This window comes from Psittacula echo (genome assembly GCF_963264785.1).
Source record: "Psittacula echo genome assembly, chromosome: 2".
In the NCBI taxonomy this organism is placed as follows: domain Eukaryota; kingdom Metazoa; phylum Chordata; class Aves; order Psittaciformes; family Psittacidae; genus Psittacula; species Psittacula echo.
Genome location: NC_137737.1, coordinates 160340233 through 160359160, shown reverse-complemented (window position 1 = coordinate 160359160; position 18928 = coordinate 160340233). Strand labels below are relative to the sequence as shown.

Sequence of the window (18928 nt, the reverse complement as noted above, 5' to 3'; positions counted from 1 at the left end):
CCTTTCCATGTTTCCATGTTGAATCTGTGTCAGGGAGATAATAAATCCTTTCCCCTGAGCTTGTAAAATGTACAGACCCAAAAGTGTCACATACCCATGGAAAAGGTGGAGCGAGGACAAGAGGCAAATGCCCAACCACCCACCTGCATCATCCACCCTCCAAGGAACAGTCGTGGTTTAGATCTTTGCAGCACACATTGAGAAGGGGAAGAACTTAACAGAGCTTAACAAAGCCCTGGGTGATGGTCACTTGTTTCCAGACAGGGCTGGAGGTCGCTGGTGCAGTGCTCCAGCTGTGGCACTGGGTCACACTGAGCATGCTAAGAGAGAAACCACAAAACTCCAGGAAAACCAGGAATAGTTTGCTATTAAAAGTTACATTTTCAAAGCAGAATCCCCAGAGATCAAGAAGTCCAAGCCCAGCGTACCTGAGTCGAGATGGGCCTGAGGTCTAAAGAGAGAAGGACTGAAGAGCAACCTGAAGTAGGTGAAGGGAGTGAGCTTCAGCACCCTCAGCCCTCTGCATGGCCATAGAGGAGCAGCTTATCAGTGCAGGAGAAGGGTAAACCCACCTTGGGATGATCTCCTGCTCTCCCCTAACCCTTGTCAGGCTCCACCACTGGTGCTTTGGCTTTGTCCAGACCCATTTTGGGTGGCTCCAAGGATGAAGAATCCGTGACCTCTTGGAAACCTGTACCAGAGTCTGTCATCCCCATGGTGAAGCAGCCTTCTATGATGTTGAGGGAACCTCCTGGGTTTCTCTTTGTGCCCTGGGGCTCTGGTTCCATCCCTGGGCACTATGGAGAAGATCCTGTCTTCTTTGCACCCTCTCTTCAGACATTGATGAGTTTCCCTGGAGCCTTCTCTCCAGGCTGAACAGTGCTAACTCTGAGTGTTTCCTCATGGGAGAAATGCTCCAGTCCATCTTCACGACCCTTCATTGGACTCTCTTCATCCCTTGTACTGGGGAGCTCCAAATGGGATCCAATACTCCAGTTGTGGCCTTATCCATGCTGAGCAGAGGGGAAGGATCCTCTCCCTCACCTCCTGACAACACTATTGCAGCCCAGGACCTTGTCCACCTTCTCTGTCCTCATGGTCAACTTAGTGTTGAGGCTCAAATGCTCAACAGAGACAGAAGCTGAATTGACATTTAATGTGTGGTAACAACCTGGGGCCATCACATACAGACACAAGACACCCCAGGAAGCAGCTACAACCATCAGGCTGTTGAGGTCCCCTTTAGCATCACAACCTCTGCTGTCAACCGAACGAGAAGCTAAAGCTGCACCCTGCATTAAAGAGGGAAGAAAAAGAGGAGGAGGGGGATTCCAGCTGCACATCTGGGGCTCCTGGATGCACCCATTGAGGATCTGGGATCATCACTGACTCCTGTAACAGCTTCCTCCTGCCATGACAGCATGAGCTTAACGGCAGAGAACCTCCAGTGTGCACAGTTACTGAGTTGAAGGAATAACAGTTCCCACCCCAAGACCTTTCTCCAGTCACAGCAAATCCAAGAGTGCTCCTTTTTGCCCTTGGAATTCTGTTATTGGTCTTTGGATCTCAGGAGTGGGTGCAGAGATGGGACAGAAAGTGCTAAAAGTGAGGTTAAAACACCCCATCAGGCAGCAGTAGTGCAGCCTTTGCAAGAAAGAGGAAGTAAACCACATTGTTCCTCTGTTCCATCTTTCTTCCAGTTTTGTTCTGGATAGAAACATGGATTTTAAAGCCTATTTGCAGGTCAAGACATCCAGTGACCTCATGGTTGAAAATACGGACGGTGGGTACAAGTGCCAGAGTTTAGTGCTGGATAGGGGAAGTGCAGCCACCTCAGGGACCCACCTTTAGGTGTGGGGCACACCCCAGACCTCAAGAAACTCTCATCCTGACCCATGTCTTCATGTGGTGCAGTTCACAGCTCCTGGGTTTCTCACTGCCCAAGTCCATGTGAAGATGGGTTATGCAGGGTAATGCTGCGGGTTTTTGTGCTCTTTGCAAACCTGAGGAGAACTGTTCATGTCTTGATTAAATACTGGTCCTCAGCTTGGTAACTGTCCATGTTTTCCTTAAATGCTGGTCCTATCTCACCACTGAAAGGGAGAAAAGGATGTTGGGGAGGACTCTGAGGTAGGGCAGAGCTACGGAGTGGGGAGGAAAGAGGGTGGAAAGGGAAGGCAGGAAAGAAGAATGGATTTGAGTGTAAAGAATTCAGAATCCAGGTCTGCTGGAAGTACAAACTCTCACATGACAGGATTTAACTAACCCAGGCTGCTGTGGACACCTTCATACCAGACACCGGCAGAGGCAAGAAGAGGCTCAAGTGCACATTTGGTGTACCCAGACTTGGCTGCTCTCCCTGGTGCCAAGCTCCAGGATTGATCCATGTTCATGTTTCCATGACCTCAGTGCCCTGCAGCACCAGGGTCACTTGTAAAGTGCCATCTTCTTGCTCTGGTACATGTACATGTAGGCATCACAGAAGAGGCGCTTGGCCACTCCATCCATGTCCCGAGGCTGCTTCAGAGCCAGCGCAGCCAGGGGCAAGTCCAAATATTTGGCAACTTCGGGGCACAGCGTTACTGTGGGAATGTTGAAGCCATTTTCACCACCTAAGAGAGAAGGGAGGAGAAAAGTCCAAACCAGGCCTAAGGGACCTACAGCTCAAGCAGACACCGTCATTAATGGGTTCAAACTTAAACAGGGGAAGTTCAGGTCTAACTTCAAGTTCTGTAAGGGTTCTTAAAGGAAGAAGTTCTTTACTGAAGGAGGGCTATAGGGATGCTGGGGATGGACTATTCCTTAGGGACTGTAGTGATAGGACAAGGGATAACGGGTTAAAACTTAAACAGGGGAAGTTCAGATTGGATATAAGGAAGAAATTCTTTACTGTAAGGGTGGTGAGGCACCGGAATGGGTTGCTCAAGGAAGCTGTGAATGCTCCATCCCTGACGGTGTTCAAGGCCAGGTTGGACAGAGCCCTGGGTGACACGGTCTAGCGTGAGGTGTCCCTGCCCACGGCATGGGTTTGGAAGTGGCTGATCTTAAGGTCCTTAACAACTCAAACCATTCTATGATCACACTCAACACTTAATGTGGTGCCCCGACCTGAGAGATCTGGAGGTCAACACCAAAGTGGGGACGTGTCCTCACCATGCCTGTCAGCCATGCTGTCGAAGAACATCCAGTGGTCATTCTCAGGGCCATACTTCACAAAGGAGACATAGTGACTGGTCTCGATGCAGAGCACTGCAAAGAGCTCCATCTTCTCACGAGGGACCTGCTGGCCACCCTGGGCGCTCCGGGTGTGGAATTCCTCTGGGATGTGAAGCTCTCTTGGCTTGTGCGTTTTGCGGCGGTAGTGGGAGTGAACCTGAGGAGAGAGGATTTGAGGGGTTGAAAGTGGATGATCTTAAGGTCCTTTCCAACCCAAACCAGTCTGTGATGGGGTGGCACTGCCGAGAGGGTAGAATTTACTTGTCTTACCACAAAAAGGAGGGTGCAGGTGTCAGACCCCCAGTTTATTCCCCACTGACCTGACTCTCATGGTCCCTGCGTGGTAGGGAATGACATTGCACCAGGCTTCATAGAATCATGGAATCTATGAATTACAGATTCCAGTTCCAACCCCTGCCACGGGCAGGGACCCCTTCCACTGGAGCAGGGTGCTCCAAGCCCCTGTGTCCAACCTGGCCTTGAACACTGCCAGGGATGGGGCAGCCACAGCTTCTCTGGGCACCCTGGGCCAGCGCCTCAGCACCCTCACAGGGAAGAGCTTCTGCCTAAGAGCTCATCTCAGTCTCCCCTCTGGCAGGTTCAAGCCATTCCCCTTGGCCTGTCCCTACAGGCCCTTGTCCCAAGCCCCTCTCCAGGTTTCCTGCAGCCCCTTTAGGCACTGGAGCCGCTCTCAGGTCTCCCCTTCAGGAGCCTTCTCTTCTCCAGGCTGCCCCAGCCCAGCTCTCTCAGCCTGGCTCCAGAGCAGAGCTGCTCCAGCCCTCGCAGCAGCTCCGTGGCCTCCTCTGGACTCACTCCAACAGCTCCACATCCCTCTTGTGCTGTTGTCCCCCAGAGCTGGATGCAGGACCCCAGGTCTGGCAGCAAGAAGCTGAGATGGGAACTTGCCACCCTCTAAGGAAGGTCAGAAAGCTGTAGGAATGCTCCTGGTGGGACAGCGTGGAGGGCTCAGTGCTCTTCTTGTGATTATTTAGGCTCTATGTAAGCAGAGGCTTCAGTAACGTGTGGCACCTAACCAGCTCATGCTGCTGATGTGATGCTCAGGGAGAAGCTCTGAACATTCCTTCTGAAATGCTGCAGGGACAGCATGGGAAATGAGGGAATTCTGGGGGGGTTGTCTGCTGTTAGGCAGGTTTGATGAGCAGCCAAAGAAGATGAATACCTGTCTGGAGCAGGAACTGCAGAACTGCTTCAGGCCTGTAGCTGCAAACACCTTGTCTTTGAAACACTCTGAACACTCCAGGGTGGCAACATCTCCACACAAGCAGCACTCCCTGGGACCTGCAGGAGAACAGGGGTGAGGAAATAGCTCTCCCTCAGATCTCACCTGAAATACAGCTTGTCCTGCCAAAACTGGTGTTCAGCAAAGTAGAATCAAACCATGATCCCACCCCACACCTGCTCCCAACCCAAAGAGGTGAGACCTGTCACCTGGCTCCTCACAGGCCCAACCAGCAGCTTTAACACATCCCAACTTACTGTCAAGCAGCAGATCTGTTATATCCAGCTCCAAGGAAGGAATGATTTTGCTGAACATCTTGTATTCCTTCCCAAAACGTGGCATTTGGATTATGAAGCATGACGGGATCTGGGAAAAGAAAGACAAAGAAGTCACCCTGTGAGAAGAATCAAGCTCCAAAGACTCCCCTCTCCACATTGCTGCTGGGAGTAAAGGCTTTTGCTCTGGTCACAAGATGAAATGGCAACAGGGAAAGCACAGCCCTCCTCCCAGGTCATGCTGAGATTCCCAAGGCTCTTGTGACTGTATCCTGCTTCTTTGTAGTGTTGGATATCAGGCACAAGTATGTTGGAGGAAGCAAGAAAGAGGCAGCAGAGAGCAGTGTAGGCAGAAGGCTCTGGGCTCACCTCCACTAGCTTCAGATCAGAGGACAGGAAGGAGCGTTCCACTAACTGCTGCACGTCAGGAACCACCAGATCCTCCTGTTTGTCCATAAATATCTGGTAACAGTAACAGTCCTGCTCCTTCTGGCCTCCTGACCTGCAAGGAGTGGGCATGGGGCTTGTTTATGTGGTGCCACAAACACTGGAGCTCCCAAACATACGGGGTTTATCCTGCACGAGCTACTGCGCCCAAGGCACCAAAGGGCTGCTTGGTGCAATGCTGACACAAAGCTGTTTTTTCCACCCAGAAATACTGATTTTTCAGCCTGGAAAAGAGAAGCTGTGTGGAGACCTCAGAGCAGCTTCCAGTGTCTGAAGGGGGCTACAAGGATGCTGGAGAGGGACTCTTCATCAGAGACTGTAGCGATAGGACAGGGGGTGATGGGTTCAAACTGAAACAGGGGAAGTTCAGATTGGAGATAAGGAAGAAGTTCTTCCCTGTGAGGGTGCTGAGGCCCTGGCACAGGGTGCCCAGAGAAGCTGTGGCTGCCCCATCCCTGGCAGTGTTCAAGGCCAGGTTGGACACAGGGGCTTGGAGCAAGCTGCTCTAGTGGAAGGTGTCCCTGCCTGTGGCCGGGGGTTGGAACTGGATGAGCTTTAAGGTCCTTTCAAACCCAAACCATTCCATGATAAATAATTGCCATGAGAAGGGGATACAAGCACCATCTTCAGTCTCATTATCCCTCTGTAGCATCACATCCTGCTCCTATGAGCAAAACTCATTTCCCCTGCCTGATGGAAATATGAAAATATTTTATATTAATTTTTTAATATTAAAATATTAAATATTATTGTGAGTGCTCCATCCTTGGCGGTGTTCAAGGCCAAGCTGGATGAGGCCTTGGGTGGCATGGTCTAGTGTGAGGTGTCTCTGCCCATGGCAGGGGGGTTGGAACTGGATGATCTTAAGGTCCTTTCCAACCCTAACTATTCTATGATTCTAAAAGAGGCTTCAACGTGCTTTAAACCAAGTGCACTAGAGCAGAATCAAACTCCTCCTCAGATGAAGGCTCTATTTATACCTTCACACACAAACCTCAGTGCATTCAGGAGGTGTGGGAGATGTTCTGCACGTAACCCACCTCCTGCAGCCCTGAGCCAGCAGAGAAAGGATTTCCTTCAGCTGACCCTGTGCAGAGGAGCTGCAGCACAGAGTCATCTTTGTGCTCAGCCTTTCCAAGCACTCCATGATCTGCAGCTTGACTGACACCTCAACAAAGCAGCACAGAAAGCAAACAATCCCCTTCTGTGCTCTTCAACAGCACAGTTATTTTTGTCTTCCTTCAGCCTCTCATCCTCTTTGTAGAGCCCTGAAAATCTGGGAGTGCATCCATGGAGTGCCTGTTTGAGAGGCTATGGGATGTGAGCCAGCTTGGCAGGTCTGGACACATCCCAAACACATCCAAAGGCTGTCAGATGCTTCTTGCTCCGCACTGAAGTTGGACACTGTTTCTCAAAGTACTGCTGGCTCTCTCTGAAGGTGACACAAAGGGTTTAGCACAGTTCTCTAAAGGTGGCGCCTCCAAGGAGAGCTTAAAAGTGTCTTTACCTGGATGTGTCACCTGGGACAAGATCACAGACAGGAGCTGCACACAACTCACTGAGCTGTATCTCCAAAGCCACAATGAAAGGGTGTAAATAACACCCAGTGACAGTGAGGTGATAACTAAGAGCCTGGGTAAGATGTATCACTTGGATATGAACACTTACTGCAGTTTCAAGAGTGGTTCTATCCCGAGGATATGATGCATGATGAGATTGAGGAATTCCTCAGGATCTGGAAGATGAAACAAAAGCATAGGTCACACCACACCAGGAATGCTCTGACCTCACTGAAGGCAAAACCTGCCAGATCAACATGAACCAGCATTTCCTGAACCTGGAATGTCCTGGTTCACTCTAGGTAAGGGGAAAATGGGGCTAAAAGTTGAGTGAGCATGAGGAAACCAAACCAGCCTTCACATACTGCACTGAGAAGCCTCAGGCCATCAACACCAGCTCAGAGACTTTAATGGACTGTTACTAACAACCAAAAGTATAAACTCAAAGTGAAATCAGGAAACACTCTGGAAATTCAAGCAAAGGAATGGCAGTTAAACCACCCCTGGCTAAAATCAGCATCTCATAGTACAAGCTACAAGTGGTGTTCAATGACAAGATACCTGGATGTCCCAGCTCATTGCAGGGGGTTTGAACTAGATGACCTTTGAAAGTCCCTTCCAACCCACAATTCCCATCTTTCTATAGACTTCAGGATAAATTTTCAGCTGAAAAGAGTTTTAAAAGCTGAAAATACATGAGGTGTGCATCTTTCTGTAAGTGAGCACGTAATGCATGCAGCAGGCATGTTAATGCACGTGCCTGGAAGCAGCACACAGTGAAGCTCTCAACCTGGATGAGGCAGCGCACAGGGAATCAAACCAGGGAAGGTATGAGAGAGCATCTTACCTTTCTCAGCATTGGTAAAGCTTGAACACTGGCCCTTGTCAGTCAACTGCTCCCTGAGGTGCATCACACTCTTGGCATTGACAAAGCCAGTCCTAGAAACAAGAAGTAGCTGTAGATGATCTCTCCAAAGTGTTTAGATCATGAAATGGTTCAGGTTGGAAGGGACCTTAGCTCCAACCCCTGCCACGGGCAGGGACACCTTCCACTGGAGCAGCTTGCTCCAAGCCCCTGTGTCCAACCTGGCCTTGAACACTGCCAGGGATGGGGCAGCCACAGCTTCTCTGGGCACCCTGGGCCAGCGCCTCAGCACCCTCACAGGGAAGAGCTTCTGCCTAAGAGCTCATCTCAATCTCCCCTCTGGCAGGTTAAAGCCATTCCCTTTGTCCTGTCCCTCCATCCCTTGTCCAAAGACCCTCTTCCAGGTTTCCTGTAGCCCCTTTAGTCACGGGAGCTGCTCTCAGGTCTCCCCTTCATGCTGCAGAGGGGCAGAATCCCCTTCCTGACCTGGTGCTCACGCTCTGGGGATGCAGCCCAGGATACAGTTGGCTTTTGGGCTGCAAGTGCACACTGTCCCATTTTTCATCCCCAAATCCTTCTCTGCAGGGCTGCTCTCACCAAATCTCAGCATCACAGAACACCCCAGGGTTGCATTTCTATATATTCACATGCATCAATGCCAGGACACCTCAAGGAAGATGCTAATGGCTGATGTTCAGCTGTCCATGCCTCTCTTCCACACCTCTCTAGGGAGGACGAGGAAAGAACCTGGTATCTTTGATACAAATGCCAAAGAATTTAGCCTCATGCCACGGTTTCCTCTCATCCAGCCTGGCATTGACACTGCCTTTGGGGCTAACTGCTGGTGAAGCAATGCCACTGGTCCATCTGCTCCAGGGTTCCCTCCAGAGGTGGTCTGAATCCCAGGAATCCTCCTTTCATGAGGCTTCCTTCTGAGCAGGAGATCCTCGTGCACATGCAAGAGGAGTTGTGACAGCCTTAGAATACAGGGAAAGGTTTAACTGGAAGAAGAACCCAATATGAAGCCCTTTGGATGTGGCTGGCAGGAGAAACCCTCCAGGTAACCCTTCCCTTAATGGTAGGTACCATCTAGAAGGGCAGCAGAGAAGGTGTGAAGGCAGATGGATGACTTCCAGGATTCCCACATATTATATTCACCTTCGGAGGGGATTAACAATCTCATCCCTCAGAATGCTCTGGACGTTCCTATCACACAGCAGGAAGGGCTTGAAGAGCATGGAGTCCACCACAGATGTACAGGAGAAGAGGCTGTGGAAAGAGAGTGATGGGTGTAATATTTGCAGCAATAGTTAGAACCAAACCATTGTGCCTGGTGACAGTTTGTGACTTTGATTCTCAGCAGTCCACACATACAGTTACAGAAGAGTGAGTGGCAGCACATCTCCACGGTGAGAGAAACCACATCAGGTTTAATGAACAGTGGTAGGAAGCAAGGAAACAGCTCCAACAGTTCAGACACAAGGAGATCTTGTACTTTGCAGCTCAAACTGCTCAGGAGAGGGCACCACTGAGGCTTTTTTCCTCTCCAAACAGTGAAGCGGGACCTCTTGGGTGGTTTCTTTGACATGTTTCCAGCCAATACCTCCAGCAACAGAATCAGCACAGTACCAGGATCTCTCACCACCCTGCATGACAGACACACGGTACCTTAGGTGCTGTAGCAGCACCAGTGTGGCAACAGGACCAGGGCAGTGACTATATACTATACTGATACTATACTATATACTATATATATATATACACACACACTATACACTATACTATACACTATACTATACACTATATACAGCCCTATACTGAGCACTGGTGAGGCTGCACCTCGAATCCTGTGTTCAGTTCTGGGCCCCTCACTACAAGAGAGACATTGAGGTGCTGGAGCGGGGACAGAGAAGGGCAATGGAGCTGGTGCAAGGCCTGGAGCACAAGTGTGATGGGGAAGGGCTGAGGGACCTGAGGGGTTCAGTCTGGAGAAGAGAAGGCTCAGGGGGGACCTGATCGCTCCCTACAAGTGCCTGAGAGGAGGATGGAGCCAGGAGGGGCTGGGCTCTGCTCCCAAGGAACAAGGGATGGGACAAGAGGAACCGGCCTCAAGCTGCACCAGGGCAGGTTTAGATGGAGCTGAGGAACAATTCCTGCCCCAAAGGGTGCTCAGGCATTGGAACAGGCTGCCCAGGGCAGGGCTGCAGTCACCGTCCCTGCAAGTGTTCACACACCGTGGAGACGAGGCCTCAGTGCCATGGGGTAGTGGTGGCCTTGGCAGTGCTGGGGAATGGTTGGACTGGAAGAGCTTAAAGGTCTTTGCCACCCTGGCTGATTCTGTGTGTGATTCTGTGTGTACTCACAAGGGGTACTCCAGGGCCTGAGAACAAACCACCTCAGAATTGCCAGGAAATGCTGCAGTTTAGGGCTCTATCCAATTCAAAAAGCACTCATTTAATGAGCTGGCATCATCCAAACAGGTCCTTACCTGAAGAGAGCTGCATCCATATAACAGGAATTACAATGGCCTTGGATCCCCTTCATCCGCCCTCGCAGGACACGCACTGCTGCCTCGTTCCTGAGGGGAGGAAAACTGTCTGGAGCCTGGGGAAGAACTTCTTGTCCTCCTGCAAAGAGAAGCAACTCCCTTGAGCTTCCCACCTCGTCTGGCTCAGCTCTGCCCTTCCCTGATGACATTCCCTGCTCAGATGTCATCACCAGGCTCCTCTGTGCTGCTCCTGATGGGATTTCAACCACAATGGGATGAAGAATTGTCTCCTTAGTAATTTCTCTACTGCAATCAGAGCCAAAACCAAACCAGAGACATATCCTACCAATCCATACCCACCTCTGCCACGTATAACAAAGAGCTACAAATGAGCTGGTGCTATGTTAGATGGAAGGTTAGGATCTACCTGTCCTGTAACCCCAGGAGCAAGGGGACAAACAGGCAGCTGTGCTTTAATAGCCTCATCCTGCTGATCTGTCATCTCAAGCTTCCAGGGTGGCCTTCTCAATCTGCTCTTTCCTGGTTTCTTCAGCATTCTCCCCTTGTAATTCAATCCTCTCTCTTCAGCATGTCCTTAAGACAGTTTCCCATGTCCCTCCATCCAGTTTTTGGGACGTTCCTAGAGGAATCCTGCTGTCTCATTTCCAGTCATCTCATTTACTGTTTCTAAATGGTTAGTTCATGTTGCCTTCTGTGCTCTGGAGGAATTTCTTCCTATTGAAATGAAAATACTGACCTGTTCTTCTTATGAAGGACTTACCATCACATCAAATTCTGCACTAAAGCTGATTTAATCCTGTCTCCCTTTCCAAGGGCATTCCCTATAATTACCATCAGCATCCTTAAAACTGGCATCTTTTGGAACACTCAAAGGAAGTGAAGAATATTAAACCACTGATTAAGACACTCTCTATGAGGCTTCTCTGTAGTGTGCCTTGTCCCAGTACAGCCCTGTCTCCCTTCTCCCTAGAGTGAGCCCTTGTGAACCTCATGAGGTTCAACAAGGCCAAGTAGAACGTCCTGCATGTGGGCTGGGGCAATCCCAAGCACAAACACAGGCTGGGTGGAAATGGGATGGAGCACCCCTGAGGAGGACTTGAGAACCTCAACATGACCCAGCAGTGTGTGCTTGAGCCCAGAACCCCCCCGTGTGCTGGGCTACACCCCCAGAACGTGAGCAGCAGCTCAGGGAGGGGATCCTGCCCCTCTGCTGCGGGAAGGGGAGACCTGAGAGCAGCTCCAGTGCCTAAAGGGGCTACAGGAAACCTGGAGAGGGGCTTTGGACAAGGGCCTGTAGGGACAGGCCAAGGGGAATGGCTTTAACCTGCCAGAGGAGAGACTGAGATGAGCTCTTAGGCAGAAGCTCTTCCCTGTGAGGGTGCTGAGGCGCTGGCCCAGGGTGCCCAGAGAAGCTGTGGCTGCCCCATCCCTGGCAGTGTTCAAGGCCAGGTTGGACACAGGGGCTTGGAGCAACCTACTCTAGTGGAAGGTGTCCCTGCCCATGGCAGGGGTTGGGACTGGGTGAGTTTTAAGGTCCCTTCCAACCCAAACCATTCCATGATTCTATCTTACCATAATCTATGAGGCTCAAATAACTGCTGTGTGAACTCTGGAAGCGAACATCAGGTTGGCAGCACTGCAGCTTCACAAAGAGGCCACGCTTTGGAGCACAGTGGAAGTAGTATTTGCCCAACCACTCACCATCACTGACCCCCTTATCTTCATCCTGGGAAAAAAGCAGTGAGGAATAGCATCAGAGCACAAATCCCCCATATGGCCATCTAATATTTTGAGAGCCATGTAATTTGATCCCATTTTGTTGACTGTTTTCATCCCTGTTTCCATCCCTGGCAGTGTTCAAGGCCAGGCTGGACAGAGACTTGGGTGTCGTGGTCTAGTGCGAGGTGTCCCTGCCCACGGCAGGGGGTTGGAACTGGATGATCTTAAGGTCCTTTCCAATCCAAACCATTCTATGATTCCTTTATTCCGGTCATGTGTTGAACCTATTGATGCCACTTGTAGGATTCACGATTATTCCATCCCACATTCCAATCACATTGTTCTGGAAGAGAGTGAACCAATCCTCAATAATTACCTCACAAACTCCCCTCCCCAGCCTAAAGGAAGGCCCAACTGGCTGCTTGTCCTCACAGTTCACTCTCCAATACATCAGAGGCCCACATTAGGCTGTGAAACACACAAGCAGAAGGTCTTAAAAGAGAAAAGCAACCAAAAGCAGCCCACTCTGATGTCCCATTTCCCAGAAGGAAATGTTTGCTCCTCACCAGTTCAACCCCTGCCATCTTGTGCTCAATTTGGGGCAGGTAGCCTAACCAGCGGATGATTCCTGAAACCTGAGTTCCTTTGTCCAAGGTGATCTGGACCATGGAGTTCACTTCCAGGGCTGAATTCCCACCGTCACACTCCTCACCGCTCTCACTGATCTCTTGTTTCGTCTGGTTTGGGGGTCTCAAGCCCATGTTGGACTCAAAGGGTGAAAATAAACCTGGTGGGTAATACAGAATGTCAAGTGAGGTAGGGATGACAGACACCTGATGACGAATGCCTCTGGATCTTCTCTAATACCAGGTCTGCTTTGAAACTCAAGCGTGAAGCCCAGCATCAGAGACACAAGGTGTAATTCCCAGTGATATGGCCAAGCTGGTCTAACAGGCTAAAAGGGGATGATCCTGCTCCTTGTTTCCCTGCTCAAGGCTGCCCGGTCCAGTCTCTTGCTGGTCCTGGAGCTAATCCAGCCCTTCCCTGAGCCGTTTTGAACTACTGGAACAGCAGCAGGGGGTTATTCCCAAATTATTTTTCTGCCTTTAGTGAGATGAATCAACTCAGTGAAGAGTCTAATGACGGCTTCAGAGAGATGCCACTGAGTTCTTGTCTTGTCCAATGACTCAGCCATTGTTGTGCCTTTCCAAGTCTGTCTGGCATCAGGATGAGGATCCTGCTCTATATTCGCCGGGTAAATTAAAGACTCTTCAAGCACTGATGCCCTTTCCTTTAAGAAATACTTCTGCCCTTCAATTACACCCTCTCTTCTTCCTGTCAAACTCATCATCAGCTTAATGCAAAGAATTTTACCCAGAGAGACTTTTCCATGGAGCTTCTCTGCCTCCTGATCAACTGAACTGGGATTAGCTGAAGATTTTGCTGGATCTTCAGCTCATCAGAGCGAAGAAATAAACCCCAGGAACACAGGGAAGACACATCTGATGATAACTTACTTTGCAAGTTTTCCTTCACAACAGAATCCAGAGGGATTTCTCTGAAAATGTCAGTTGTTCCTTCTTCTTCCTGAAGGGAGAGAAGAATTCATCAGCTAAATGGTTTAGCAGCCATAAGGCATTCCTGGAACATGAAGCAACTATTCAAAAAGGCCTGGAAGGTTTGCATGGAACCTCATGTCCCTTCTAGGATGGGTGGGGAAGTGATTCAGAGCAGCCCGAAGAGAAGGACTTGGGGTGTTGGGTGAGAAGCTCTCCATGACCCGGCATCAGTGTGCGCTTGAGCCCAGAGCCCCTCCGTATCTGGATTGCACTCCCAGAGCATGAGCAGCAGCTCAGGGAGGGGATCCTGCCCCTCTGCTGTGTGAACTTGCAACACTGTGTGCAGTTCTGGTGTCCCCAACATAAGGACACGGAGCTGTTGGAGCAAGTCCAGAGGAGGCCACGAGGATGAGCAGGGGCTGGAGCACCTCCTGTATGGAGCCAGGCTGAGAACACTGGGGCTGTTCAGCCTGGAGAAGAGAAGCTGCGTGGAGACCTCAGAGCAGCTTCCAGTGTCTGAAGGGGGCTACAAGGACGCTGGAGAGGGACTCTTCATCAGGGACTGCAGTGACAGGACAAGGGGTGATGGGTTCAGACTGAAACAGGGGAGATTTAGGTTGGAGATAAAGAAGTTCTTCCCTGTGAGGGTGCTGAGGCGCTGGCACAGGGTGCCCAGAGAAGCTGTGGCTGCCTCATCCCTGGCAGTGTTCAAGACTAGGTTGGACACAGGGGCTTGGAGCACCCTGCTCTATGGAAGGTGTCCCTGCCCGTGGCAGGGGCTTGGAACTGGATGATCTTAAGGTCGTTTCCAACCCAAACCATCCTATGACTCTATGTTCCTCCCACCTCTTTAAGTTCCCCAAACCCAAGACAAGGCTGCTCTTACCGGACAGACTTTAACAAGCCACTGTGTTCCCTTCCTGTAAACTGCCATGGCTATTCCTTTGGTGAGGACCTCATCCACATAGAAGCTAACTGCATCTCCCACTTTCACAGGGACTACCTCCTCCGTGTCTGCTTTTGGCTTCTGCTTCCCGTAGTTGTCATCTGGAACAAACTGGACTTTGGTAAACGGCAGGAAGACCCCACAGTTCTTCTTACACTTGAAATACTCAGTGCCATGGTAGGACCCATCGCTGTGCCCTCTGTTTTCTCCTTCACCCTGAAAACAGGATAGACACCACATTACACACAGAAAACATGAAGGGAAAACAAGGAAGTCCCTTTCTTGACCCCTTTACCTGTAACTCCACCCCAAAGAAGAAGGGAGACAGCACAGCAGTGCTTCTATAAATGCTCCCAATGTAACGGATGACTCCAGGGAAACACTGGTGCTCAACCTTAGCCATCACTCTGTGGCCAGGCAGAGCCCTCAGAGCTGCCTCGAGGTTCACCCTGTCCAAGAAGTAGTTCAACCTTTCACAGTGGCTGCTGATGGCCAGGAGGAAGGAGGCCACCTTCTCAGGCACAGGTTGAAGGATCTCCATGTTGATGGTGACAGTGGAGCTGTCATCCAACATGATGACCCTCAAGAAGCAAGTGGGGTGTCTGTCGTTGGAGAAGTTGCGCAGGTAACTCCTCTCGCTGCAGAAACACAAGTTTCCAGCTTGGAATAACTTGCTGCCATAGGAACAGTCTTCTGTCAGGATGTAATAGCAGTTGCCATCTCCTGAAGAAGGTGGGAGGTTGGTCATCGTCATTCCCCTGGGTTGTGAGAAAGGAGATGGTCACACAGGTGAAGATACATGGATGTTATAGAGAGAGAATCAACCAGATTGGAAAAGACCTTGAAGAGCATCAAGTCCAACCATTATTGTAGGATCTAAGAAGAACTTAGGTGGAAGAGGCCTCAAGGCAAACCCCATGCTCGAAGGAGGTTGCTCAACGCTTCAACTAGTTGAGTTTGGAGCATCTCCAATGACAGAGGTCTCACAACATCCCTCATTGCTTTGGCTAATGCTTCCACCCTCATCGTGAAAACAGAAAGAAATTCCATCTGTCCAAGGTTTCCCCATGTTCCTGCTCGTTCCTGTTGCCTCCTGTCCTCCCATTGGGCATCCAAGGGAAGAGTCTGCCACTGTCTTCCCTACTAAACCCTATCAACAAGAAGCTGCACAAAGCAGCATCTCCTCATCTGTCTGTTCCCTACAACACTGCACAGCTTCTCTGGGCACCCTGTGCCAGTGCCTCAGCACCCTCACAGGGAAGAGCTTCTGCCTAAGAGCTCATCTCAGTCTCCCCTCTGGCAGGTTCAAGCCATTCCCCTTGGCCTGTCCCTACAGGCCCTTGTCCCAAGCCCCTCTCCAGGTTTCCTGCAGCCCCTTTAGGCACTGGAGCTGCTCTCAGGTCTCCCCTTCAGGAGCCTTCTCTTCTCCAGGCTGCCCCAGCCCAGCTCTCTCAGCCTGGCTCCAGAGCAGAGCTGCTCCAGCCCTCGCAGCAGCTCCGTGCCCTCCTCTGGACTCACTCCAACGGGTATTAAATGTATGAAAAGAAATCAGAGGTAAATTTTTGTGCTTAATTTGAATCAAATTTGAGCCAAATTCCCATTTCTAGGCCATGGTGGAAAGTAAGAAAAGAAAAAAGGTGTCACTTTGGTAGATGCTTCTTAAAACGTTGAAGCAGAGAGAGGAGGAATCGAGCAGATGCAATTAAGGGAAGCAGAAACACACTCAGGGCATTGAAGCAGGAATGCAGCTGCTCACAAGAATAAGATATGGATGGATTGGGAGGAAAACGTAGGCAGAGCTTGGATAGAAAAGCTCCTCAGAGCTCAAGGAGGAACCTCACTGGAGATTAATCATGGAATGGTTTGGGTTGGAAGGGCCCTTAAAGCTCATCCAGCTCCAACCCCTGCCATGGGCAGGGACCCCTTCCACTAGAGCAGGGTGCTCCAAGCCCCATCTAACCTGGTCTTAGAGAGCTTAATATTCCAAAGGATTAGGAAAAGAGAAATCACTGCTTGTGTTGGAAAAACATCACCCAATGCCTGGAGCTTCCCTGGTGTTTGGGCTCGTTGTGGCAGCTTCCTACAGAAACAACTCCCTCTGGGATGACTGCTGGGAAGTCATGGGACACTCTACGGGGTTACACGAGAGCAGGAGGTGGAAGAAATCCCTCAGCACGTAGCAGTTCCCTTATTCCCCATCAATGTAACTTGCTGCTGAGGTTTTATAGCTCTGGCAGCAGAGCAAAGGCTTGAAATCCTGTGATTCCGAAAGGATGGAATTAAGGAATAACATCACATGTCCCAACCTCCTGTTCAGTCTTTCATTTTCAGGACCTTGGTTTTACTTCACATTTCATTTGGTTTTTAAAGTTCCTTATCCACAAGGAGAACAACAAAGAGGATGGTGCAGAATAAAGGGGTTTCCTCATCAAACCACCAGAACCCAGGAACGAAGCGTTTCCAGCATCAAAACCCCAAGAACCAATCATTTTCCTCATCAAACTCCCAATAATTAACCATTTTCCTGATGAAAACCCAAGAATCAATCTTTTTCCTCATCAAAACCCCCAGAACCAACCATTTTCCTCACCAAACTCCCAAGAATGAAGCATTTCCAGCACCAAAACCCTGAGAATCACCCGGTTCCCTCATCAAAACCAGAGAATCAACCATTTTCCTCATCAAATTCCCAACAATTCACCATTTTCTTGATGAAAACCCAAGAATCAACCTTTCTCCTCATCTAACATGCAGAACCAGCCATTTTTCTCACCAAAATCCCAAGAATGAAGGATTTCCAGCACCAAAACCCTGAGAATCAACCGTTTCCCTCATCAAAACCAAAGAATCAACCATTTTCCCCATCAAATTCCCAATAATCAACCATTTTACTTACGAAACCCCCCCAAATCAACCATTTTCCTCATCAAACCCCCACAAATACAGCATTTTCCTCACCAAACCCCAGGAATAAACCATTTTCCTCACGGAGCCCTAAGAACAAACCATCTTCCTCAGCAACCTCGGGAACAGCCCGCTGTCCCCACAGCACACACACAGTCCCCTCCCGGCTTCACATTCACTCCAACGGGGCTTGTGCTGCCCCAAACAGCGCCGAATCCCAATGGATTCCGCAATGGAAGCCGGCAGGCACCAAGGGGCTGATCTCAATGCGAACCCGCGGCAGTAAATGGAGCCGGGGGCAGGAAGAGCTCCGGGGTCGGTCCTGAGGTAACGGGGGGGGGGAACACACGGCAGCGGCCCCACAGGGCGCCAGGGCCGGGGAAGGGGCGGCTGTGAGGGGATGTCTGAGGAGGGGCAGGCACAGAGGAGGCCGGAGGGGGGTACCCGGGGTCTGAGGGGGTACCCGGGGGCTCTGGGGACGGTTCCCGGTGTGGTTCAGGCCCGGTCCCCCCCGTTCCCCGCTCTCACCGTCCGCACCACCCAGCCCCGCTCTTCCGCGTCAGGCGCCGCTGCCACCACCACCACCACAGCGCCGCTTCCGGCCCGCCCCGGCTGCGACAGCCAATGGGGAGCGGCGAGGGCGGCGCGGGAGCCAATGAAAAGGAGGGGGCGGGGCTAGGCTTGCCGATGAGGGTGGTGCCGCTGCGCGGCTCCGCCTCCTTATGCGTAGATGGGGGTCCCGAGGGATGGCACCGTGTGCCCATGGCACTGTGCCCCCATAGCCCCGTGTCCCCATGCCCCCGTGTCCCCATAGCCCTGTGTGCCCATGGCCCTGTGTCACTGCATCCCCATGGCCCCGTGTCCCCATGGCCCCGTGTGCCTCTGTCCCCATGTGCCCATGGCCCTGTGTCACTGCATCCCCACGTCCTGTGTGCCTCAAGGTCTGTGTCCCATGTCCCTGTGTCCCCATGGCCCCATCACGTTGTGTTCCCAGAGCCCTGTGTCCTCCTGGCCCCATGTCCCCATAGCCCTGTGTCCTGTGTCCTCGTGACTGTGTGTCACCGTGGCCCTGTGACCCTTCATCCCCATAGCCATGTGTCCCCAGGGCACTGTGTCCTTATGGCGGTGTGTCCCATGCCCACATAGTCCTGTGTCCTGTGGCCCCATGACCCTGCATCCCCATACACGTGTCCACATGCCCCTGTGTCCCATGTTCCCATAGCCCTGTGTCCCATGTCCCCTTGCCGGTGTACCCCATGTCTCACAGCCCTCTGTCCCCACAGCCATGTGTCCCTGTGTCCCCATAGCCCTATCCCCCCATGGCCTTGTGACCCTGCATCCCCATAGCTACACCTCCATAGCCTTGTGTCCCCATGGCCCTGTGTCCCATGTCCCCACAGTCCTGTGTCCCATGTTCCCTTGACTGTGTCCTATGTCCCTATAGATCTGTGTCCCCATGGCCATGTCTCATATGTCCGCACAGCCATGTGTCCTCAGGCCCCTCTGTCCCCATGGCCCTGAGTCCCCATGCCCCTGCTTCCTGCATCCCCACTGCACGGTATCCATCATCCCTGTGTCCCCTGGCCCGTGTCTCCTGTCCCTCTGCCCTGTGTCCCATGTCCTGTGTCCCTTGTCCCCACTGCTGCTGGGACACATCATGGGGACAAGGGTGACCCACTGGATCCAGGA

At 51.3% G+C, this 18928-nt stretch overlaps 1 protein-coding gene across 1 annotated transcript; it reads right to left on the bottom strand.

Annotated features, from left to right (window-relative positions):
- Nucleotides 1-450: 450 nt before the first annotated feature.
- LOC308217950 (ubiquitin carboxyl-terminal hydrolase CYLD-like) lies at nucleotides 451-17813 on the bottom strand. Its single transcript, XM_080611447.1, has 15 exons — nucleotides 17768-17813; nucleotides 14631-15093; nucleotides 14276-14551; nucleotides 13348-13417; nucleotides 12397-12617; nucleotides 11684-11837; nucleotides 10091-10229; nucleotides 8761-8871; nucleotides 7585-7676; nucleotides 6847-6913; nucleotides 5101-5233; nucleotides 4714-4822; nucleotides 4397-4515; nucleotides 3154-3373; nucleotides 451-2612 (listed from the first exon to the last, which is right to left on the bottom strand). Exons 2-15 carry the CDS (start codon nucleotides 15087-15089, stop codon nucleotides 2428-2430), a joined length of 2355 nt encoding a protein of 784 aa, XP_080467573.1. The 5' UTR covers nucleotides 15090-15093; nucleotides 17768-17813; the 3' UTR covers nucleotides 451-2427.
- Between the last annotated feature and the right edge of the window lie 1115 nt (nucleotides 17814-18928).